Below are 23,824 nucleotides of genomic sequence, written 5' to 3'. Positions count from 1 at the left end.
CTAATCCATGTGCATGTTTCCCACTTGGATGGAATTTGCCATTAGTCTTAGTGTCTAATTGTCTTAGTTGTCTAGGAGGCACCTGCATTACTGAGTTTCTGAGAGTGCTGCTTATAAATGGCGCCAACAGCTTACTAAGAAGGTGCTTCTGGGCTGGGACTAAATACTGTAAACATTTCATTGAGATATTGCCAATGGGACATTGGCAATGGTTTTTCTATTTTTGTTTAACTTAGTAGATTTTCCTGAAAGGGAAAATCTGACTAAATGGCCATTTGCTATTCATGTATTGCACAAACCAGAAGCAGAAGATTGGGTAATCTGTACAAAATGCAGCTTTGAGCTTTCCCTGCACATTTGTGCCAGGTTAATGTAAACAAGAAAGTTGAAAGGGAATGTACACTGTAGCTGGTGTAGATTTTACACATGTACTTACAGGACAGCTCAAGCAAGCTGATTTCTTATTCCATGGGCTCTTGTAAGCCACCACTTATTTCATCAGATCATCTGTACACAACAGCTGACTTTATCAGGTGATCATCTGGTGATGTACACTATTGCCTATAAGAACTTACTGCAGTTAACCAGTTTCAATGCTACTGTAGTTTGCTTGCTTCTGATCTAGTGGCTTCTTGGGGGTAGAGAAGTTCTAATGCAAGCAGGCAAGACCTCAAGCAATATTATGTACAGTGTTAACGGAAAAATCCGAGGGCTCCCTTGGACAAAAACAAAGACACCGACCAGGATAACTTGGAGCAAAACAGCAGCCTGTAGGCTTGGCCTTTATTGAACTGTTGCAACAGGGTATTCCCCTCACTTGCAAGAGAGAGGAAAGACCCAGAAAGATGGTGTGCCAGACCTTATAAAAACTTTTGAAATTCCCATCCTCCAGGTCAAGCCCACCCCCAGAAACATCATGCATACATTACAGAAGGGGTTGACATCATGCATACATTACAGAAAGGAGGGGTTGAGGGAGGAGTTGTGGTGGTAACCTGAGTGTCCTGTCACCTGGCTGGTTCTTCCTTTCCCCCTGCCCATGAGTCACTTCCAGGAGACAAAGGGGAGTTTGCAGTTTCCTGCCCCCAGAGGGAAGATCTGATCATTGTCCTTTGTTTCAGTCTGTGCTGAATCCACTCCCATATGCAAGTTCTTTGTGATTTTGATTGTCTTCTGTCTGGGATTATCAGGGTTGACATAACAACTGGGCAGGGCTCCTGTGGATGTGCTGGGATAGTGAAGGGATTATGGCTGACCAGAACCAAGCCCCCCCCCCTTTGATAGTCCTTGTCATATGGAGTAAAATAAAAATGGAACAGTGCAAATCCGATGTATGGTTGATTTTCTATGAATTTATAACAGGAATGTGGTGTGTGTGAGTGTGAGTGTGTGTGAAGTTTGTGCAAACAGAATGATTGGGGTGGGGGGTTCCTGCTACAACAGTGAATTGCAGAACTGAAGGGGTTGGATGCTTGTGCAGTAAAACTAAGACATGCAGTCTCACAGGTCAATGGTGTGTTCAGGTGAACACTCAAAAAGTGTAGATGGGTGGGGCGCACAAGCAAGCCCTATCTCCAGCACGCTCATTCTACCCCTTCTCAGTTCTCAGCCTTCACCTTGTGTTGCACAAGGAAGTCTGCAGGGAAGTCGTAGATTGTGCAGAGAAGTCTATTTGCATTCAAGGCAATTTGAGTAGACACTGTGTGTGTGTGTGTGTGTGTGTGTGTGTGTGTGTGTGTGTGTGTGTGTGTTGTACACAAGGATGTTAGTGGCAAAGCTTGCCACTTATTTTTCACTTTCAGTGCCTGCATGTTCAGGCAAATGCCAGAATGAGCCTACAGAGATTTGTAATTCTTTACACGACATGTCCCTTCAAGAACTACCAGTTCCTTGTACTTAGGCAGGAGGGGTAAAGTCAGTGGGAGGGAGAAAGCACCATAATAATCAGGGACATTGATTCCAGTGATGAAAGGCAAATCCAAGCCATTCATTTAAAGCACAAAACTACTCCCTTGCAGGCCCTTGAGTACAGAGTACACAGTCTGCGTTCAAACGTGAGTTTAATGTCTAGTTCACACACACGCGCACAGCTCAGACGCCTAGGTAGTTCGTCTACTGAGTGTGTTTTTGAAAGAGTGTAATAGGAATTTTGTGGTCTTGGATATTTGGTGGTGTTTGTGGGTGTGCCAACCAAGCACATACATAGATCAGCAAGGAAGGCCAACCTGGAACCATTTTGATTCCTAAACTGACCAAATCTTTTCTCTGCAAGGTCAAAATGGAAAAGCTTCCCCATTGTCTTTTCCTTCACAGATCCTGTCTGTGTTTGAATAGGGTGTGAGCCTGTGACCTGGCCCAGGAACTAAGTATTTATCATTACAAAAGACTGGCCAGGCTACCCAGGAAATCCAATCAAGTAACCTGCCAGACAGGAGATAAACAAGGACAAGAGAAAAACATTTAAATTTCTGTGATGTAGGTATGATATATCTGAGCGGTGGTCTTAGGTTACCCCCCTTCTGTGATGTATGTATGATGTTTCTGGGGGTGGCCTTGATCTACAGGGTGGCAATTTCAAAAGTCTTTATAAGGCCTTGCACACCATTTTTCTGGGTCCTCCTCCTTTCCTGGGTGTGAGGGGAGCACCCTGTTGCAACAGATCAATAAAGATCAAGCTTACTAGCTGCTTTTTTTCTCAATATTCTCTGGTTGGCCTCTGTTATTTTCTCCTACCAATAGGGAACCTATGTAAGGATTCTATATGGGCTCTTGGATACCCCATAAGGGAAAAGGGCAATTTTTGTTTACAACAAGAGAAATTGGCTTTAGAAGATAATTCATGATTTTGCAGTGAAAAGGGCTAGAAAAGTAAGTTTTAATGTATGTTTGTTTTTAAAAAATGCCTAGGACTATTAGCAAGCTTCATAAGACTCTCAGGCTTCGTATTATTTATTTTAATTCCGAAGTTACCCTAAATAATTCATGATATTCTAGGTGTGGGTGGGTGTGGCGCATGCTACAAATGAGCCGCGATCAGGCTGTCGCAGGAGAAAAACAAGGCGAGCACTCCACGAGCTACGCTGACAGATCATCCACCACCTTCCGCCTCCTTTAACTACTTTTGAACGCTGTGAGCCTTCACGTGTCCCAGGCGAAACCAGCCGCTTTTTCCATTCTCCGCCGCCGCCGCCGCCTCCCCCTCCTGCGATTGGTTGCTTCCCCCTCCTCACGCGGCCTCCATTCGCTCGTCCTACGGTCAGCCGCTGCCCGCGATTGGCTGCAGACCTTGAAGCTCTCCTCTCCCGCCCGCGCTTTCCACTCGAGCCCTTTTGCGCAACCTCTTCCCGAGTTAGTTGGTTCTCTCTTCGAGGAGGCGGGCTGAAGAGAATGGGAGAAACCCGTTCGGCCGCGGCGCAGGCGCAGGCGCCTCTCCTTAACCCCGCCCCTGCCTGTAGCCCCAGCGTGCAGAAGCCGCCTCGGTCGCCGCCTGTCACGCGCAGCCCTTGAGTGGTGCGAGGGAGGAAGGGCGGAAGAAGGGCGCGCGCCCCTTGCCAACGCTTCCGTCGAAGGGCGCACAATATATAAAGGGTCTCGCGAGGCGCAAGAGGACCATGTCGGTTTCCCCAGTGAAGAGGCAGAAGATGGAGTCGGCCTTGGAGCAGCTCAAGCAGCACACCACGGTGGTGGCCGACACAGGGGACTTCCATGGTGAGGGCGGCGAGGAGGGAGGAGGGGGCGGCGACGGCTGAGCCAGCGGGGTCTCCCGGCTGCTTCAGCAGCTTCCATGCCTCGGAGGAGCCGGGTGCGCGGCGGTGGCCGTCGGTCCCGCGCAGACGCGCCGGGTCTCGCTCTGCTTCTTTGGCAACGTGGTGGAAGAGTTCCGCCTCGGGTGCTGGGAAACCGGCTAATGGCGTCGGGCGGGAAGGGGAGACGCAGCTGAAGCAAATTGGATTAACGAGGCTTTCTTGGCCAAGCCGGCGGCGCTGCTTCCGTGGGGAGGAGGCAACAACGCCGGGCCGCGGCTGCTGCTCAAAGGGTCGTGGAAAGGGCATAGGTTCAGCTGCTGCATCCCTTTTGGGTTTGCGTCCCTGAGTGAAATCCAGCAAAGTGGCTCCCTCCCTCCCATAGTCTGCCGCTTGACTTCGATCATTTGTTTAGGAGCATATTAGTTGTATGCAGAGTCAAAGTTGGGGGGTGGGGTGGGCGTGTTTGGCTTTATTTAGGTTCTTGCAAACTTCATGCACATCTGAAATGGACTCGCTCACGGAAGGCTTGCACTTGCGTTTTAGTAGGTGCTGTTGCAGCTTTCAGGTTGTTGGAAGCAGGCAGTCCATAAACTCAGTTTAGCTCCGAGAGTGGAGGAAGCAGTTGCTGAGCCAAGATCTTCATTTAATTTCTGCTAAACTGAATTATGTCGAAGAGCAATGCAGTATAAATAAAATATTTTTAAAAGTAGCCAAAGCTAGCAACATAATAAAAGAGCCAATGATTTCAGTAGGACTACTGTTAAGAACGACTTGCTTGGATATACGGTAATCCTTTCTCCTCTAGTGGCGACACGCTGGGCCACAGTTTAATAATTACTTCCCTTTTTTGGCGATCACTCATAGCCGAGGTACACTGGGCACCAGCTCCAAGTCGAAAAGTTAAAGCCTGTTGCTTGAATTGAATCAATCAAGTCAATGAATTGCAGGTTGTACTAGGATGCTGTGATGCAGGTTCTTGGCCCAGCACTCACTATGACTTTCTGCAAATCCCAACTCAGTTCTTGCCTGTTGTAATGAAGTATGCTGTTCATTAACAGAAAATATAGTTTCTGATAAAAATTGCTTCAGTAATGAAATAAGTTTTTAAATGAAGTTAATCTGAATGCATCCATGCTTGATGTATTACAGTATTTTAATATTTTGGGGGGAAGCCACCCAGAGTGGCTGGGGAAGCCTGGCCAGATGGGCAGGGTATAAATAATAATAGTAATAGTAGTAGTAGTAGTAATAATAATAATAATAATAATAATAATAATAATAATATCCTATAACTGAAGGCAGAGTTGTATGCATTCCATACTTTGCTGTATAGAAATTAGAACTGTTTGCCAAATGCAACATTTCTTGATTCAGAATTTAAATTGCTTAAATGCAGCCTTGCCCTTTTTTATAGCAAGTATGCACAGCCCAAAATAAAAGCTGAGCTAAACAGACAAGGTGTATTTTGTAAATAGTCTTATGAAAGACATTGAAATCTTCTGTTACTGAACAGGTTACTGCATCCTGCTAATGATTACTGAGTTGGCAAATGCAGAAGGGAGAAAATCCTGAAAATTATGAATAAGAAATTTTGGGACAGGAGATTCCCTGTGTTGTGTTGTTGTAATTTGTTAAAGTTTCATTATAACGAATAAGAAACGTTTCACAATGTATTTTCAAATTTGAAGCATAATGGAAAGGGAAGGAAGTGGCTTAAAGTGCAGAAACAAAACTAGACCTGCATTGCTACTGAATATGTATAGTGTCAGGGATATTGAAATTAGCCTTGTCAAATAACTCACTTCCAAAATGGGCAGAATTGTGTGTAGCCTCTTTCTGGTGAGGGTACCGTAACTTATTTGTCAATCACAGAAAACTAATTTTGTGCTTGAGGGCTGCTGTGTTCATCCAGTAAATGTTGCATAACATAGCTAAGAATGTCACAAAGGTTGATGGACATATTGCATTATTGTGATGCCTCTTGTGCAACTTTGGCGAGAAAACTGGCATGTCCTTAGGGTAATTTGGAGATGATTATCAGTACAAAGGCATTTCAGATTACAATGACTATCCTTCAGTTACACCCAACTGTAGTTTCACATGTGAAACACATCCTTCTAGTAAGTGTGTTGTTGCCTTCAGATTTTCAAAATGGTTTCACCAGTTTAAGGAGCAGCTGCATACAGAGCATGTTACAGTTATCCATCCTTGATCTTACCAGCATGTGGCCATGGCTGGTGCATCAGTCAAAAGTTGGTAAAAGGTTGCTGGCTTTGGGGGGCACTTGGGTCTCCATCCACGATGGTTCTACAAGCACCGCGAGACTATGCATCTACTTTTTTTAGGGGAGTGCAACCCCATCCAGTCTGCCTGTTTCCTGCACCTGGAAGCCACCCAGCCATGGAATCTTTGTCTTGTAAGGATTCAGCTTTTAGTTATTGGCCCCCATCTAGCCAGGTATCAGTTCAGGACTTGTACATTCTTACCCGACGTGAGAGAAGAAGGGGGTGTCTTCAAAGTTGTGCTTTACAAACTCTAGGACAGTGTTCCCCAACCTTGGGCCTCCAGCTGTTTTTGGACTACAACTCCCATCATCCCTCGCTAGCAAGACCAGTGGTCAAGGACGATGGGAATTGTAGTCCAAAAACAGCTGGAGGCCCAAGGTTGGGGAACACTGCTCTAGGAGACCCTTCAAACTTCACATAGTTCCCTACTTTATTCATTAAAAGTAAACACTTGAGCTAGTATTTAGGAAATCTATAGACCATTTTTCTGTATACCGTTCCTTTGACATAGATGAACAACAATAAGAGGGTTGGGTAGAAGGTAAACTCTGATCCAGTAATGGACCAGTGGCAAAGTTTTAGCTGGGTTTCTTGTACTGTATATATCTTTCTTTTGTAAACAGGTTGTAAGAATACACTCCTGCTTTATACATTCAAAATATTGTGGTAGACTACAGGGATTCAATTACTATGTAGTGGCTTCACTGGCTTGGTTTACATGTCATGCTGTGTCACATCATGGCTCAGGCCAAGTACATGAGTGTGTTGGATCCTGGAGATGAACTTACAGCCACTTCACTCCTCTGGTCCTTTTTGCTGCGGGGTCAAGCTGTCCAAAGTTTGGCTTAGTGCAGTGGCTCATTTTGTGACTGGTGCTCCCAGCACATTCTCCAAATTCACAATGTGCCCACTAGTCCAAAAAATGTGGGTGGCCTCTGACTTAGTGTGATGTAAATCAGATCATTAACTGCACAAGACTGAAGTTGTTCCATATCTAAACTATAAGACCCTTCTGCTTTAAAATGGATTAGCCCTTCAAAAAATCAAAGTTCAACTGTGCTTTGTTAATCTTGGGTGTTGTGCTGCATAACTATTGTCTGAAGTAAAACTGAAATGCTACAAAGAGGTATGAATAGTGGGTGGAACATTGTTTACTTTAGCTTGCAATGAGTAAGCATTTTTGTTCCTTCATCTACGGAGTCGGAACAAGCATTTAGATTCTAAATTCACATGTCTGAGGGATTACACACTATAAAATGCATACTAATATGCAGTATACGCCAGAATTCTGGATTTGTGAGTGATAAAATATTACAGAAAAGGGGAAATGGCATGCAGTATTTAGGTAGGGGAAGAGGAGATGAAGGAAGTAATATTTCCTCATGCTTCAAAAATAAGGAAGTTCATACATTGAGTAGTTTGCATAACTTAACTTCTTCATTGTTCCTTAATTTTGATTCTCAAGGATGTTCATATCCAAATGCTTGGGAGAAAAATATCTAAGCACTAGCCCAACTGCTTTCTCTATGTTCTGAACAAATGGTGATTATTAACAAAATTGTGCTAAAACTAAGAATTCCATAGATGCCACTTGGGAAGAACAGACCTAACCAAGAACTGTAGGTAATGACACACATCAGATATACTGGCTGCATCTCTTATGTAAGTTAACTGGCCCTTGCTAGGGGGAGACAAGATGGTAGGGAAACAGTATAAACCTTCGTTTTCTGTCGTTACGTTGGTTCCTATGTGGCGAATATGAAGTTTGTTATACCTGTGTGTAAATTGCATGAGTTCTGTGGGCAGGTAAGGTAAAAAGGATGGTTAAGTCCAGTCAAAGGCAACTATGGGGTGCAGGGCTCATCTCACTTTCGAGCCAAGAGAGCCAGTGTTTGTCCACAGACAGCTTTCCAGGTCATGTGGCCAGCATGACTAAACAGCTACTGGTGCACGGAGGACCGTGACAGAAGCCAGAGTGCACAGAAATGCCATTCACCTTCCTGTTACAGTGGTACCTATTTATCTCCTTGCACTGGTGTGCTTTTGAACTGCTAGGCTGTCAGGAGCCGGGACAGAGCAACGGGAGCTCATCCCGTCACAGGTATTCGAACTGCCAACCTTCCAATCAGCAAGCCCAAGAGGCTCAGTGGTTTAGACCACAGCACCACCTGCTCCCTGTGGGCAGGACCACAAAAGGGATGGAGCAACAGAACCTTGTCCATTCCTCTTTGTCCATTCTGTGCCCTTGACACACATCTCACTATTGTCCTTGATATTGTCATAACCTATGCTAGCAGGGCTTTCCCTCTGCCCGGCGCAAGTATCTACACCAAAGTGAATTATTTACACCAGCTCAGCTGGGACATAGGGAGATGCACAACACCCTAACTTATCCTAGCTGGTGAATTTGGGAGTCAGGGTTTTGCCTTTAGACTGGTATACCAAACTGTCCAGAACAAGGCATAGAATTTGAAGTCATGCTATGTTTTTCGTATGGAGAAACATTCTGGCATATGATGCCCTACCTGCAGTCCAAAAGTGGTACAGCTCATGTTTGCCATTTGAGAACTAGGCTTCCAATTCTTAGTCACTGTGTGGTTCAGTCACACTTTGTACAGCAATCTGACTAATTGATTCTCAAACTTGGCATCTGCTTAATTGTTATTAACAAGATTATGCTTCTGGAATAGCAAATTAGCTAAGTTTACTCCACCCTATCCCATCTTTAAAATAAATTATTTTCATGCTAGCCAACCAAGGGTTTTTTTTCTGATTGCTTTTGTCTCCCATAGCTATTGAGGAGTATAAGCCTCTGGATGCTACCACCAACCCTTCCTTGATACTTGCTGCAGCCCAGATGCCATCCTACCAGCAACTGGTGGAAGATGCTATTGCATATGGGAGGAAACTTGGTGGGTAAGTCCATTAGTATTTTGTCAAAGGGAACATGGTGGGTGAGTGTATTCATATTCAGACTTGGCAGCTATGACCCCTCATGATGATACCATTGTGTATTTTCTTCTGGCCCTCCTGTATTGTAATTTAACAGCATGTCATCTCCCTCCAAGAAAAGGTTATGGCTATCAGAAACCAAGACCAAACCATAGTGCAAACAATTAGCCATTCCCAATGGAGCTGTGGCCAATTTTTTTTTTTTGACATTATCATCACATAATCATTCTTTTTCCTGGATATTCATTATTCTCTCTTGTGATTATTTATTTCCAGGTCAGAAGATGACCAAGTTAAAAATGCTTGTGACAAGCTTTTTATATTGTTTGGGGCAGAAATACTGAAGAGGATACCTGGCCGTGTGTCCACAGAAGTAGATGCAAGGTGTGTGTCTCCTGAGTTACCTTCTAGGTCTCTGCCTTAAAATAAAGGAACCTGGCTGCTCATCAGTTCTTCAGCTAAGGCCCTCTTGTGTAATCAATCTTGGCATAATTCCTTGTTGGGACTAGTGGGAGGAGGGGCTTCTCGGTAATCATTCCTAAGCTCTGGAGTTCTTGCTCATGCCTTCACCACCACTGTGATCTTCTGCCGTGTGGTGAAGATCTTGGAGGTGTTTTTTAAAGAAAGGCCTTTGTGAATAAGATGCTTGCCAGGCCTGTCCTAAGCTGTTTGTTATTTATGTTGGTGATCTTATTTATGCTATTGCTTTTATAGAATATGTGTTTAATTTTTTGTTTTGCTTTTATTATGCTAGCCACTTTATTTTTAGGAAAGGGAGGGTGTAATTTAATACATACATACATACATACATACATACATACATACATGAATTAGTAGAAAGGTGCCTGCACACCATATTGCCATGAGTACACACATTGGAAAGATGTGCTCCTAACAGGGGTATAAACAACAAAATAGATATTGCCACATAAGGGAAAGTGCTGACTTGACAAATTATTCTGCTCAATACTTTTGTGTTAAAAGTTCTGTTTAGCTGGACAGAGGAAATCCCAGAAAATTCAAAGAGGCACCATTTTTTCTTTTTCCAAAATAACCAAACTTTTAACAAGAACAAGTCCAGTTATGCGCTAAGGTCTCCACATAAATGCAAACCAATAGATTTGTAACACTTCAAGCTTAAACACATTAATGCCAAATGATTTTCTACCTACTGAGCTACTACCCATGATTAATGGAGAAATACTATACAGTAAACTAAAAAAAACAAACAAAAAAAAAGATGAATGCTTGCACATTTTAAAAAAATTCTTTGGTTTAAAGGTTGTCTTTTGACAAGGAAGGCATGGTGAAGAAGGCCAGACACTTCATAGATCTTTATAAAGAAGCAGGAATTAGTAAAGATCGCATCCTCATCAAGCTGTCATCAACATGGGAGGGCATTCAGGCTGCCAAGTAAGTTTGTACCTTATGCGTTAATGTAGTATAGATGCAATATAATCTAATACTAAGCAGTCACCTCTTATTTTCAGGTGCCTGCTCCTATCCAGACTGAAACACCTGTAATTCAGTTTGTGATATGAAACTAGATTTTCAGAGCTGGAGGTTGTTTTTTTGTGGGGTAAATACTGACAAATCAAAAATTTCTAAAAGTTAGTAATCTGAAAATGTATATATGTAGTAAATTGTTTATTCCTTTTTTCCAGCAGTATCATTATAGTTGGTGGGGGGAGCAATTCTGTTCTAAGGCTGTCTCTTTTAACAGGGTTCTTGAAGAGCAGCATGGGATCCACTGCAACTTGACCTTGCTGTTTTCCTTTGCTCAGGCTGTTGCCTGTGCAGAAGCAGGAGTCACCCTCATTTCTCCTTTTGTTGGGCGTATTCTGGATTGGCATGTAGCAAATACAGGCAAGAAGACATACGAGCCATCAGAAGACCCAGGTAATTGATTGACTGTGACAAACATATTAAGATTTTAACACACTCAAGCCCAAACGCTTAGATTTTTAAGAGGAAGGGGTTTTTTTTTAAAGAGTTGAGGTCTGAGAGCTTCTTCAAGGTTAAGTAATTTTGCATAGTATTCTTTTTTTAAAAAAAACCAACAACTCCATATTCTTTTATAGGTGTGAAAAGTGTCACTAAAATCTACCATTACTACAAAAAGTTTGGCTATAAAACTATTGTGATGGGAGCTTCATTTCGAAACACTGGAGAAATAAAAGCACTGACTGGTTGTGACTTTCTCACCATTTCACCAAAGCTTCTGGGAGAGCTCAGTAAAGATAGCAGCAAGCTAACCCCGATGCTCAGTGTCAAAGATGGTAGGTTGTCTTCTTTTATATATTGTGCGTGATAGTCTTGCAAATTATTTTACTAAGGATGCTTAGCTAGGGTGACAATCCAACAGTTGTTCATTATAATGTCCTTCGTGTGTTTTAAGGGTTGACTTCTACATAACAGGGTAAATCAATTAAGGTATTCCTTATCACCGTATATATCTTTGAAGCATTTTAAGGGGCTGTGGCTCCATGTAGAATCCGGCATCAGAGGGATTGTAATCTAACAGACCCCAGAGCTGACATGGAGAATGGGGGGGGGGGTTGGTAATCCTTTATTCTAAACTTTCTCTTGTTGAACAAGTGTATTCTCTGGATAAGATCAGATGGGAGTTGGAGTAAATATAGCTAAAGGCTCTGGCCTTGTGTATAACGATTAGAGAAGCACTGTTGTCAGCTCATCTTTTTGATAATCAAATATCCAAAATAGTTTTTAGATCAGCATGTTTGCTCTTGTACTTAGGTTGCTGAACCTACTGTGGAGCTTAAAGCACAGCACAGATATTATTATTTTCTATATTGTACTTCATCTGAGGATCACAGGGTAGTTTGCAATATAAAAACACAAAAATACATACCATAAACTCTGTACAGCTGGTTGATTTCTGTAAGAGTTCAGAATAAACATTTGCTGTGGGCGCTGTGCAAAGTTGAGCAGCAGCAATTGCTGTCTTAGCATTTAGTGATAGGATGATTTTGCGAAAAGGACTCCGCACCCATTAAGAGCTGTTCTATCCAAATAGCCTGCTAGATTTCTAAGATTCAATAGCTTTATGTATTCTTCATTTCAGCTCAGGCATCTGACCTGGAGAAGATCCATCTGGATGAGAAGACTTTCCGTTGGCTCCATAATGAGGACCAAATGGCTGTGGAGAAGTTGTCTGATGGAATCAGAAAGTTTGCTGCTGATGCAGTTAAATTGGAGCAGATGATAAAGGTAACATTATTTTAAGAGGGTTTTATCTTCTTATAGTCTGCTATACATTAGGTCATATAAGGATGTGGCTTATTTGCAGCTTCTGTTTCAGTTTCATTTCTAACTGTTCACCAATGGAGAAGATTAAGACATGTTAATTCCATAAGACTAACTATATATTTGAGATTAACATTATTGTTTAGAACTGTCAATATCCATATAGAATACTGAATTTAAACAGTGCTTTGCTTTCTCTTGCCTTTAGGAAATTTTTAAATAAGCAGATTAGGTTTTTATTATATAAAGCAGTGCAAAATGTTCATATTATAATCAGTATTAAATTGACAAGATCTATTAAACCCTAATCCATACTGTTTTTTCAATTATACAAGTTGAAAACTGACACATGTGAAACTATTTTCTGGATGTTTCATATGATTTGCCTCCTGTTAAATGCTTGATTTTTTTTCTTCTTTTAGGAACGAATGTTCAATGCTGCAAACGGAAAGTAGGCATGCCAAATTTATTGGAAGCTGAACGGCTGTACAAGCTGCATATGAATGGATTTTCTGTATTCCAGGCTTTTTATATGATTTTGCAAACTTAACATATTCTCAGTGTGTTTGGCACTTTTGTATATCAAAATTCAAAATTGATACTGCTGTGGGGGGAGTTGCAGATGACTAAGGGACCAATTGACTGGAAGGGTTTCCCTTCAAAATGATGGTGGTAATAATAAAAATATTGTGGTACAACAACGCTTTCACTTATTTGTACTAAGTAATAGGTATGATGTTTCATTCCTACTTCATAGAAAGGATGTGGATATTGTCTACACTTACCATAATGCCGGAAGTGTGTTGAAGAATTATCATCAAAATAGCTGAAGACTTTATGGATGGGGTGCATAGCACTAAGCAAGATGTTTGTTTCCTTACATACAATTATTATTACTAACCTAGCTGTATCAAATGAACTTGAATAAGCATCTGACCAAACAATGATTAAGGATCTCCAATTATGGTTTGAATTGAGACTTGCAAACTGCAATTGCAATCATGATTTGATGTGAGTTTGATCTCTTAGGAATGCAGCACTTAGGTACGTAGCTGTAGTGTAAACCTCATGTTTGGAAATTCAAATGGTGGCTTGGTATGGTGCCAGAATATTGTATGACTAGAAATCTGCCCTGTGGTCCTATACAAGGTTTACAATACCTAAGCCAGCCTAAACAGGTAAATTAAAATTGATTTCACACAAAAACATGGCCAAGCTGCTACTAGCAACTAAGAAGAGCATTTGTCTAATCATTTTGTGAAACAGCTATATTACGTGTTACTTCAAACCAGCCTTTGCCAATTTGAAGCCTTCTAGATGTTGCTTATTACAATTCTGATTAGCTACAGCCAAAGGTCCTTACGCTACAAACTTTCAAGAGGGTGGAATTATATTTATTGAGTCCAACTTCAACAGCTTCTCTAACTTTCTTCTGTGGTCATAAAAAAATGGACTTGTACAATCATGGGTGGTACAAAAAAACTAAATAAAATTATCTTTAAAAGCATTAAGCGAACCAACCAGCACACATACCACAGCCCCAATACTAAAGGCCTTTCCATTCAAGTGTTCTATTTCCACTTTATAGAATCTTCATGGTCTTTGCCTTACAAAAAAAAAGTTGAGTTGACATTATCTATAATTTTTGTAGCTTACTGAACTGAAGCTTATTTTAACTTTCAGCTAATCTCAATACAGCAGTCTTTTTAGCACCTGCAATCAATCTCAAAACTCCTATGTGAAAGTGTAACAAATACTTTACTTTGTATTGTTATGTTATCGTTAATTGCCATAACTGTAAACTAATACCAAATAGTCCAGCACAAGGATGAGGACTTGGACACATGGGTAACTAACAAAGTACTAGCTTCAAAAATATCTAATTCAGGTGTTCAGCTGTTGACAGAGCTGCAAACCATGGTTTTTCATGTTACATGTTTAGCCAGGCTTTTTAGACACTGTATTAACACAAGATGGAACAATGTTTTTCAAAAAAGCAGGAAAACAGTTCAATTAAGGTTTTTACCACATGATTTACAGTCCCCATCCTTACAAATGTGCAGTGTTCTCCTTTCCATTTCTCAAAGTCAAAGACTTCTTCTGTATTCATCCCATTTACAAAGAGCACCGTCATTTTCTGCTGAATGAAAGTAGGACATAATAGTTAGATCACTGCAAACAGCTCACATCTAAACTACAGTAATAATTTGCTAGGAAAAAACCAAGCAGCTAAGCATCAGAGATCTGCTTCATCTACTTATCCATAATTGACTAGGTTATTTTAAAAAATGAAGCTACGTACTGCTACCCCATTAAGCCTTTAATATATATTCATTTTTTCTTTGAAAAAAAAGATTGAGTTTGGCTAGCTGTAACTAAATACTTTTTATTCTTAATATAAAACTAGTCTCCCCCTCTCAGACATACACACATTGACTAGAATACTCCAGAACTGAAGGGCTATGTCTGCAGTGGCACAAAATTTTACTGAAACTTCCCCCACCTTTTCTTACCTGCCATTGCAAAGAAAAACAAGGTTCTGGACAGCTGCAACTGTAGAATTTTCATTCTGTCCAGTGACAAGGTGTCTGTCCAATACAACATGCACTGCATCTGCTTTGCTGGCTGTATTGGGAGAAAATATTCATGTCTTAATTTACATACTACAACCTCCATTTCTCTGACACTTAAGAAAAACTATACACAAGTCTTTACTGCTGTTTATCAATTTAATTTCATCTTCCTAATAAGTTGATTTGTTTTGTTTTTTCAATCTCTTGCAAACCCTTTTTATTGTCCTTTGTGACTTGTAAAACCCAAGCAATTATAGGGATATCTATAACATTGGCCAGGCTCAGATTATAATTTAGATTATTGCATGTGAGCCACAGTTACTCTTGTGCTTGTCTTCCCCTCTCCTTAGTGTTTGAAACAAATAGAATGAAATTTTCCTATTAATCTTTTAAAATATTGCACAATTGTGTGCAAGAGCATGCTGAGGGTATATAAGAACACAGTGGATCTTAACTTCTGCCTGCAACAACATTAAGGACCACTAGAGGGCTCTCCAGTAGGGTATTCAGATTCCACTCATGAACAAGCTTGACTTCATTTCTGAGATGGTCAGTGGCAAAGACTGAAATGGAGTTCCTGTGAGTTCAATTATGACAGGCATCCCACAATTCAGCTGTTTTGGGACTACAACTCCCATCATCCCTAGCTAACAGGACCAGTGGTCAGGGATGATGGGAATTGTAGTCTCAAAACAGCTGGATGGCCGAGTTTGGGGGTGCCTGAATTATGAAATAGTTCTGTTCAGCTCATTTCCAAGGTTGGGAGATTTACTGTGGAATGCTGGGCTGTTATAGCTTCCATGTTGCTGCATGTTTTAATGAGAAATTTTGACAAGCACTTTCTAACTTCCACTTTTAAGGTCTTACATCTGCATTAGATTTTGCATTAATACAGTACAACCCAAGCATTTTCTTGATCATATTTACTTAATCAACTACTGATTAAAAACCTGTGGGAACAGAGCCTTAAATGACATACCACTATAGATAGCTCCAGAATCTTTTGCAAAGTCCTCAAAGATAATAGGCAAACTGGCAAAACTAGGCAGTCTTATTAGTTCATACACACAAGGCTGGAAGAAACAAGAAAATAAATGTCACAAAACACGAAGAAGATTTAACTGTTTCGTCTTGTGTATTCCACTTCAGCAACAAGTTATACATTCTTGACAAATTCTTAACATTGGGTTCTAACAGTTCTGTTTCTAATTTTGATTTTTCCACCTGAAAGCTAATTTTCCTGTCTTGTTTGTATACCTCCATTATTTGAAAATAATGGAGCCAATCTCGTACTTTTGATTAAGCAAAACACGAAGAAGATACTGTTTTCGGTGGGCTACCTAACACCTTAACTAGATTCTTGCAAAGAATACAGGACTAGGTTGACCTTAGTCTGATCCAACCAAGTAGTTCCTAACCAAGGAATCAAACCCCACAAAATACATTAGTGGGTCACAGGACTTAATTTTAAAGGGAGGGGAGAAGGAACAAGGCTGAAGTGAGCCTATCGCTGCATTAGTTCATAACACTCTTTTTATACTTGAGCCTAAAATAAAGTTATTTAAGTAAACATGCACCTTTCTATCCCACTGCTAGCATATCAACAGAAAATTTAAGTACATGGTTTCCCTCACAGTTAGTAGTTAAAACTACATAATGCATATGGCTATGTTTGTATTGATTATACTGTGATCTTCTTGAGATTATTTTTCTAAATTGCTTTGAGGAGTCTTTTGGCTATATATTTTTTAAAAAAAGTAAATAAATACAACTTTATCAGTCATTTCACCTTGCAATGACCCTGAATTAAACGCCAGTAAATATGTGCTTGGCTTCACTGAAAACAGACTACTATAAAAGGCTTGGAGCAGATCTGTGGTTGTAATCTGGGAAGCCCAAGGGGAAAGCCACATATAAAATGTAGACAAAGGTTACTTATTACGGGACTCATCAGAACAGAAACTTGAGTTTTAGAAGAGTGATATATGAAAAGTCGTGATTTGCTTAAACATACTGCACCTACACCTGTTAAGCTGTATTCCTGAAATACCCAGGATTTGTCCTCATTTGTGGCACAGCATAAGGCGGCAGCTCCATGTCCAACAGCACATATGGGCTCTACAAAGAAAAACAGCTTCATCTAAAAATCCCTATTCAGAAAAATTACAACTGATTTCCCCCCAAAGAAGTTCAGTTATGCTACAAAATATTCTTCCCATCTAACTGACTTCAGGTATTTCTGTGATACAGTCCAACTCCTATTAGCCCTAGCCAGCATGACCAATGAACAGAGATGTTGGAACTATAATCTCAGCAATATCTCGAGGGCCACAGGTTCTCCAAATCTGATTCAAGGCATAAAAACCACTCAGAATGACTGAGATATGACTGACAGCAAACATTGCTGGGGGGAGGGGCTGTGTAAAAAAGATGTGGAAAGAAGTTCGGTGTTGGTATTTGTAGATTAAGCGATGCACATCCACAATGTTACGTTCTAAACTGGCTACAATTGTTTTTATGTTACTGAACTGAGTTTGCACTAGTTTGCTACTGTTTCCACATTATCAATAATTTTCCTTAAAACCTCCTGGATGTTCGCCCCTACCAGAAAGAGAGATCTTAGTTAGTCTTAGCAGTTTCTATGCTTCTCAGTCTAAGATGCACAAAGTGTACAGAATAAAGCATAAATCCCCAAGGAAGTTTACTTACTGTTTTCAGAGCTGAAATGCTGCAATATTCTAGCTAAGTAACCACTGTTTGCCAGATCCACCATGGCACCAGGACAGTCTGGAATCAACAAAGCATGGTATCTGGCACCTAGGGAGGAAGAAGCAGCAAAGAAGCTTACGACACTCGCAAGTTCTGTTTATTTCAAAACCAGCTAAAGTGATATAGTTGACAGGCTATATCAAGCCTGTTCAAGGTTGACAGGCTGGCAGGGATGACTCCATGGGTTAGTGGGTACACCCCAAAATATTTCATGCAACCCCATTCACTCCCCCAGCTTTTAGTCACTAAAGTCCTATAATGTGCCAATTAAATCCTTGCTCTCCTAATAATGGCCTTTGCCTTCCCCTTCATTCCCCCAAACCAGTATTCCTGGAGTTGGCACTACAGGAACAGTGCCTTTCTACAAATACATTTATGACCCCTCTCCCATATTCACTGCCCCCAGTGACCTGGCTCTTACTTTACCTGCTCCAACGGCAGGTGTGATTTTGAAGGTGTGAAGAGTTGTTCCACCTTTTCCCTGTTCTGCCCATCAAGGGGATTACCATACCTGGAATGAGGGGTAGAGCCATTACTCCAAACCAACCACAGCCTCCAGGGTGCAACAAGGTGCAAGAGGACAGCTTTGGAAACAACCCTGCAGCTGACTTCAGAAGAATAGTTGCTGCTCTCCTTCCCCACTGTGTCCCTTTCACAGGAAGCTTTGTTCCCACAGCAACACTATCCCTAAGTGCACACAGGAATGATTCTTCATTATGGGGTAATTGGAAGGGGCCTGTTCAAGAAAGCATTGGAATGGGCTCTATTGACCACACTCCGAAACTATTAAGAGCAGGCTAGATTCCCTTTGGCCCAATGTTTTCTGTTTTGAGGTCACACTGAAACAGAACAGAATGTCTGAAAACTGCTCATGACCATGTTTGCGTCTGAAAACTACAGACAAACCAATTGCCCATCAAATAAAAATGAGAGGCAAAATTATGGAGGGGGCTGCCTTATGAGGATTTATGCTCCTATTTCAGGTCTTGTTCCTCCCCAAAGTGATCTGGTAGGTCACTGGCAGGAAAATGTCAATTCAGATGCAATGGGAAACCATGGTGAGCCTTGGGTTTAAGGCACCCTCCCATCACCATTTCCTTTGCAACCATGGTGCGAAAATCTCTATTTTAAACTAACCACAGTTCCCTCAGGGAGCTGAACAATGTTTGTTCAAGCTATGGTTTGAAAACAAGCCAGGATCCCAAACCACTCCTTGACCCTGGTTTGTTTTCACAAGTTACAGTTGAAATAAACCATAGTTCACCAAGCTTAGATATCACAGGAAAGTGCTGTCAGTTTAAAAGTGAAAGTGATACCTTTCAGTTTCCCCTTGGATGCAAAGGAGTGGAGGAAGGAATGTGTGAGCCTTAGATCTGCCATAGCTTACTGTCACAGAAGGAAACCATAGTTCCCTATCATATCTGAATACTCTCTGTCACAAATACAAGAGAGGCCTTGAGATTGCGGCAAACAGGGAAAAAACTATCTAAATCATTGCTAAAAATGCAAAAGAAATAGTTAATAGCATTATTCTCAGCACATGCTCAACAATCACTTTTAAAATCAATGAGTGCTTAAGTTTGACAGAGTTGACAGCAAGGAGCACTATACTGTGTAGATAAGAACAGTTTGTGCACAGAGAACAGACCCTGAGTTGCAAGTTAAAGGATACCTCACCATCAGTTGATTCCAGCTTGGCAGGATTTGCGTAAGATTTCATTCGGAAGTCCTGGATCCAGCGCATGTTTGCCTCATTAACACCAGTGAAATCAATTGACTTTCCCTAGCAGAATCATTGTTCAAAGCTCAATTAATGAAAATATGTGAGGAAAGCCTAGTTAAATGCAAGAGTTTATACATGGGCAAGATCTGATAAAAGCACCCATTTTTTTAAGATATACCATTTATTGGTGATTGACAAATAAGATAGACAATTCATATGCAAACAAGTGGTTCTGATTTTGTAAAACATGCACAAAGCTACACATATGAACAGCACTGCAGCTCAAACCAATGCCTCTCCCTTTCCCAAATAACACAGCCTAAAACTAATTGTTTCCACTTAAAAGACCTATATTTACTGCCCTCTCTATTTCCAAAGTCAGAGTCTGATGTAGACTCAGATGATGGAAAGACACCCTCCCCCCTCAAGTAGGGAGAGGAGAGAGCAGGCTAGGGCTCTCGGGTAAGATGGCAGGACAGGGATGGAGAACTTCAGTGCCAAGACCACATTTCCATCTGAGCAGCCTTCTGGAGGCTGCATGCCAGTGGAGTGCAGGGCCAGAGGCAAAAGTGGGCAGATCAACTATTAAGAATATTAGCTTTGTGCAGTAGGCTAGTTTCTACACACACTCTTGTATTCATGGGCATCTGCAGGAATTCATCAGGGAGAATGTGAGTAAAACACTCAAAGCAGGAAGTACGGTAGGCTAATTTTGTACAAAAAAATGAGGATAAAAGTACCTGTACTTTTTGTCTCAACACACACACACACACCCCATGGATGCTCATGCCTCTATCCAGATAAGCAAGAAACATTTTCAGATTTGAAGGACATATTCCAGTTAGGCAAGAACACTCAAAGAGGGCGCAAAGCAAGTCTATGAAGGAGTGTGACCTGGGGAGAGTTCCAACGGCCTCCTGGGGAGCCACACTTGGCTCTTGAAAGTAAGGCTCCAATTTCTGGAGCAGGGGATAAAAATTACTTCCTGCTACAAAGAAAAAAGAATCAGCAGGCAAGGATTGTTTGTGCATTCTTCCCTCATGTAACAAGGCAATACACCTGGCAACAAAACACCAGGCATTTTTTGAACCTAATGCACTTCCACCCAACAGCCCTACAAAGCAGGGCTGCCTCTTTATTCTGAAAGTTTCTCTGTGGAATGTATCTCTGGTATCTCTGGATCCCAATCCCCTCACCCAATCCTCCCACCCACACATATGTGATTTTGAGGTATGAGTTGCTTGCCCTGGGATGCAGCTCCCTCAACAATTCTTTCAAAGACCAAAAAATGATCTTCACTGGTTGAGGAATAAACCTCATGGATTTTCGCAAGTTCCGTTTGTTTTAAATGAGCCTAATACTACTGTCTGAAATCTACTGCAACAATATCCACAGTTAGGTATTAACATTTTTTACCTACCCCTGGAGTAGCAACCTGTAGATTAAAAGCAGAGCTTGCCAGGGTAAAAGAGTGAAGGAAGGAATCAGCAGATACCCCTGGAAAACAGGAATGAAACAAAAGGCATGTTTCGTTTGTTTTCAAGTGCACATTTTTCACAGTACTAATCTGCTATTCCTGGTGGTCATTTTTCTCCTATAAGGAGCATTTTAATAATACACAATATTCATAATATTATTGAAAAAGACAGCCAGCTTAGGATGTTGGTAGTTGCCCCAAACAGACAAGAAATTACATCAACATCTAATCAGTTTTACAACTCCAGGAGAGAAGAATTGTGACAAACTATTCCATGCAGCAGGAGAGATATGCAATAAGAAAAAGCCACATCATAAAAGTAAAAAAAAAAAGGGAAGCAGAGCTCAAGGCAGGGAGCAATATTAAGTAGGTTGCATCCACACCATACATTCAAAGTATCGCTAACCACTTTAACAAACACAGAGAACTGCAGTCTCTCATGGTGGCTGACCTTACAGAAGAACTTCAATCCCCAGAATCTTTTAACAAACTGCAGTTCCCAGGATCCTCCCCGAGTGTTTAAGGTGGCATAAGAGCATGTTCAATGTATGGTGTGGTGTGTGAGGGGCAATCTCAACAAGCCAGCTGCAAGCACAATTCGTACAATAGGAGTAAGGATTTCAGGCTCATATTGGAGACTAAGAGTACCAGAATGAGACTGTGGCAGGCGTTCCAGATTGTTACAATGCAAAAAAAGCGGGGGGATTGTCATGTTTGCTTGTGCAGGAAGGCAGGCCCGGCCTCCCCTCTCCTGTTTAGGGTTGCAAATTTTTTTGTAAAAAAATGTATATTTTGCTAGGGCTCCTGCAACTCTTACACGACGGACAATAGCAACAACAATTATGATAACAATAGAGAGATGACAAGGCGACCTCGCCCCGCCCTGCAGAAATGGGAATGCCGGTGGCGTGGGTTGGCCTCCCCTCAGGCGCCTCCATCCCGCCGCCACCCCCGGGTCCTCCGAGCAGAAGCCCCGCGGGCGCCCGCGCAGCTCCGTCTCCGCCACAAGGCGAGCCGAGGAGATGAAAAGCCCAGAGGGGCGCCCGCCCGCCCGCCCACCAGCCCGAGCTCGCTCTGCCCGCCCCTCACCTGCCGCGGCCGCGCTGGCCGCGATGAGGCACGTCGGCTTGCTGAGCCTCTCCGACATGATGGCGGCCTCGTCGTCCGCGGAGCCTCCCCGCGGGAAAGAGGAAGCAGGCGGCGGGCGCCTTCTCCTGCGCTCCCGGCCGGCGGAGGTGGGGAAGCCTAGCAGCGCCTGGAGTGCAGGCAGAGAGGCCTGTCCCCGCTCTGCTACGCCAGGCTGCGCTGCGCAGGCGCCATGGTGCGTGCGGCCTCAGCTGAGGGAGATGGGCCAGAGGCAGGTGTGGCGTCACTGCGGGGTAGGGCGGTTCCTCCCTCCGCCAGAGCGGGGAAGCGGATGCGATGCCTTGAAGGCGGCGGCGGCGGCAGGGGTGGCTCCCTCCAGCGCCTGAAACAAAGCAGGCGGCTCTCGAGTCTGAGCTGGGCTGGAAGGGGAAGGGTTAAGCAGCCTCTATAAACACCCGCAAGGACCAGCTGCAGAGGCCTTTTCTGCATTGGCTCCCCCAGGGAGGCTAACCTGGAAACAGAAAGTTCAGCTATATGGACCTTTGACTTGATCCAGCAGAACCTTTATTTACTTTTTTATGCTCGGAGAAATCAGGAACAGAATTGAGAAGCAGCACTCAGTGGCGTAGCGTGGGGGGTGCAGGGGGGGCCGGCCACACCGGGCGCAACATCTGGGGGTTAGGGGGCGCAAATCCACGGTTTAGGGGGCGCAAATTACTTGCCTTGCCCCAGGTGCTGACAACCCACGCTACGCCACTGCATTGACTATTACTGTCTGCTTAACCAATCATTTAAAACCAGAATTCATGTATGAGGTTAATTTCATACCAAGGCTTTTTCTGACTCGCATGGGACAACTTCTCTGGAGCAGGAAACATGTTATATTGATTCCTTTTATTGATTTGTTCTCAAATTCAAAGGCATAGAAAAATTGATCATCTACTTGCCTGCTCATGGAAGCTTTCAAAAGCATGTGCACTGTCTTCTTAGCATCCAAAGACTCCGTTGGTAGAATACTGGAATTCTGGGTCATCATCAAACAGGTCCAAACTACATGGAGAATAGGCTCAACAGCAATTTTATTATTTGTACCCCACCCATCTGACTGGGTTGCCCCAGCCACAAGATAGGTTTGGGGTGCCAAATGCATCCAAGATTAGTGCAGTGAAGTACCAGTTGCAGACAGGAGCCAAGTATCTGCAGGAGCGCCTCCTCCAATACCAGCTGATTCAGTTCCTGAGACTGGGAGGCAAAGGCAAGGTTCTGCTTGTGATCTTTACAAGGCTTTGTTGCCCAGGAATGTGTAACAGTCTCCTTTGTGGTGCTACTTTGCCTTTGGAATGCCCTCTCCCTGGACTTACATTTGGCTTCCACTTTTTTTATATTCAGAAACCAGTTGAAGACATTTTTGTTTACCCTCCCTTTACAGAATTATATTTTGTTGGTTTTAATAACTCACAGCTGAAACCAATCTGCGTTTTAATGATTTTGTTATCATTTGCTGATAAATCTTGTTTTATCTCTTAGCATACATTACCCTGAGCTCCTTTTGAAGGAAGGGGGGTTCATAAATGCAATAAACAAATAATCAATTGAATACACATTTTGTAATAAAAAGCTTGTTAATAATTAGTCTCAAGGTGCTATCAGACATATTTCTCTTTATCACAAAAGATTAGCATGGCTTTTATATTTATTTGTTTATATATTAATTACTATTCTACACAATATGAAGTTAGCCATCAGATTACTGCAGTGAACAAGTTATAGCTTAGCCTGCATGGGTCGCCTAGTAAGAGAAAATAGGACTAGCAAGGAAAAAATAGTCTCTATAAATGCTGTCACTTTTTCTTTAGAGAACCAGAAACTAATCATTCTTTCAGGAAGGATTTTGCCTGTTGATCCTAAAAAGTACAAAGGGGAAAAACTAGAGAATGACTAACTTC

At 42.2% G+C, this 23,824-nt stretch overlaps 2 protein-coding genes across 3 annotated transcripts; one reads left to right on the top strand and one right to left on the bottom strand.

Moving 5' to 3' along the window:
• Nucleotides 1-3,474: 3,474 nt before the first annotated feature.
• TALDO1 (transaldolase 1) lies at nucleotides 3,475-12,951 on the top strand. The gene is made up of 8 exons (XM_082237513.1): nucleotides 3,475-3,708; nucleotides 8,824-8,947; nucleotides 9,260-9,367; nucleotides 10,265-10,396; nucleotides 10,707-10,882; nucleotides 11,065-11,262; nucleotides 12,069-12,214; nucleotides 12,673-12,951. The coding sequence occupies exons 1-8, from the start codon at nucleotides 3,612-3,614 to the stop codon at nucleotides 12,703-12,705; spliced, it is 1,014 nt and encodes a 337-aa protein (XP_082093639.1). The 5' UTR covers nucleotides 3,475-3,611; the 3' UTR covers nucleotides 12,706-12,951.
• A 671-nt stretch (nucleotides 12,952-13,622) lies between these two features.
• GATD1 (glutamine amidotransferase class 1 domain containing 1) lies at nucleotides 13,623-22,473 on the bottom strand. 2 transcript variants are annotated; one of them, XM_082237519.1, is made up of 8 exons: nucleotides 21,882-22,473; nucleotides 20,736-20,812; nucleotides 19,270-19,375; nucleotides 17,533-17,640; nucleotides 16,847-16,941; nucleotides 15,803-15,896; nucleotides 14,764-14,875; nucleotides 13,623-14,387 (listed from the first exon to the last, which is right to left on the bottom strand). In XM_082237519.1, the coding sequence occupies exons 1-8, from the start codon at nucleotides 21,937-21,939 to the stop codon at nucleotides 14,381-14,383; spliced, it is 657 nt and encodes a 218-aa protein (XP_082093645.1). In that variant the 5' UTR covers nucleotides 21,940-22,473; the 3' UTR covers nucleotides 13,623-14,380. The 2 variants fall into 2 exon arrangements, with proteins under 2 accessions (XP_082093645.1, XP_082093644.1); XM_082237518.1 differs by having other exon boundaries at nucleotides 13,623-14,390; nucleotides 21,882-22,472.
• Between the last annotated feature and the right edge of the window lie 1,351 nt (nucleotides 22,474-23,824).

The sequence above is a fragment of the Podarcis vaucheri genome (genome assembly GCF_965113315.1).
Source record: "Podarcis vaucheri genome assembly, chromosome: 1".
Classification (NCBI taxonomy): Eukaryota; Metazoa; Chordata; class Lepidosauria; order Squamata; family Lacertidae; genus Podarcis; species Podarcis vaucheri.
Note: the sequence above shows the minus strand (reverse complement) of the source record. Positions and strands in the feature narration are given on the sequence as shown.

What these genes read in the sequence shown, in the direction of transcription:
- TALDO1 (XM_082237513.1), top strand. Translation starts at nt 3,612, where the DNA reads ATGTCGGTTTCCCCAGTGAAGAGGCAGAAGATGGAGTCGGCCTTGGAG. An exon ending in TATGGGAGGAAACTTGGTGG is followed by an intron (nt 8,948 to 9,259) that starts GTAAGTCCATTA and finishes ATTTATTTCCAG; the next exon opens with GTCAGAAGATGACCAAGTTA. An exon ending in GATGCTCAGTGTCAAAGATG is followed by an intron (nt 11,263 to 12,068) that starts GTAGGTTGTCTT and finishes TCTTCATTTCAG; the next exon opens with CTCAGGCATCTGACCTGGAG.
- GATD1 (XM_082237518.1), bottom strand. Translation starts at nt 21,939, where the DNA reads ATGTCGGAGAGGCTCAGCAAGCCGACGTGCCTCATCGCGGCCAGCGCG. An exon ending in GGCCAGCGCGGCCGCGGCAG is followed by an intron (nt 20,813 to 21,881) that starts GTGAGGGGCGGG and finishes CCTGTTTTCCAG; the next exon opens with GGGTATCTGCTGATTCCTTC. An exon ending in AGGAATACAGCTTAACAGGT is followed by an intron (nt 15,897 to 16,846) that starts GTAGGTGCAGTA and finishes TGTTTCTTCCAG; the next exon opens with CCTTGTGTGTATGAACTAAT.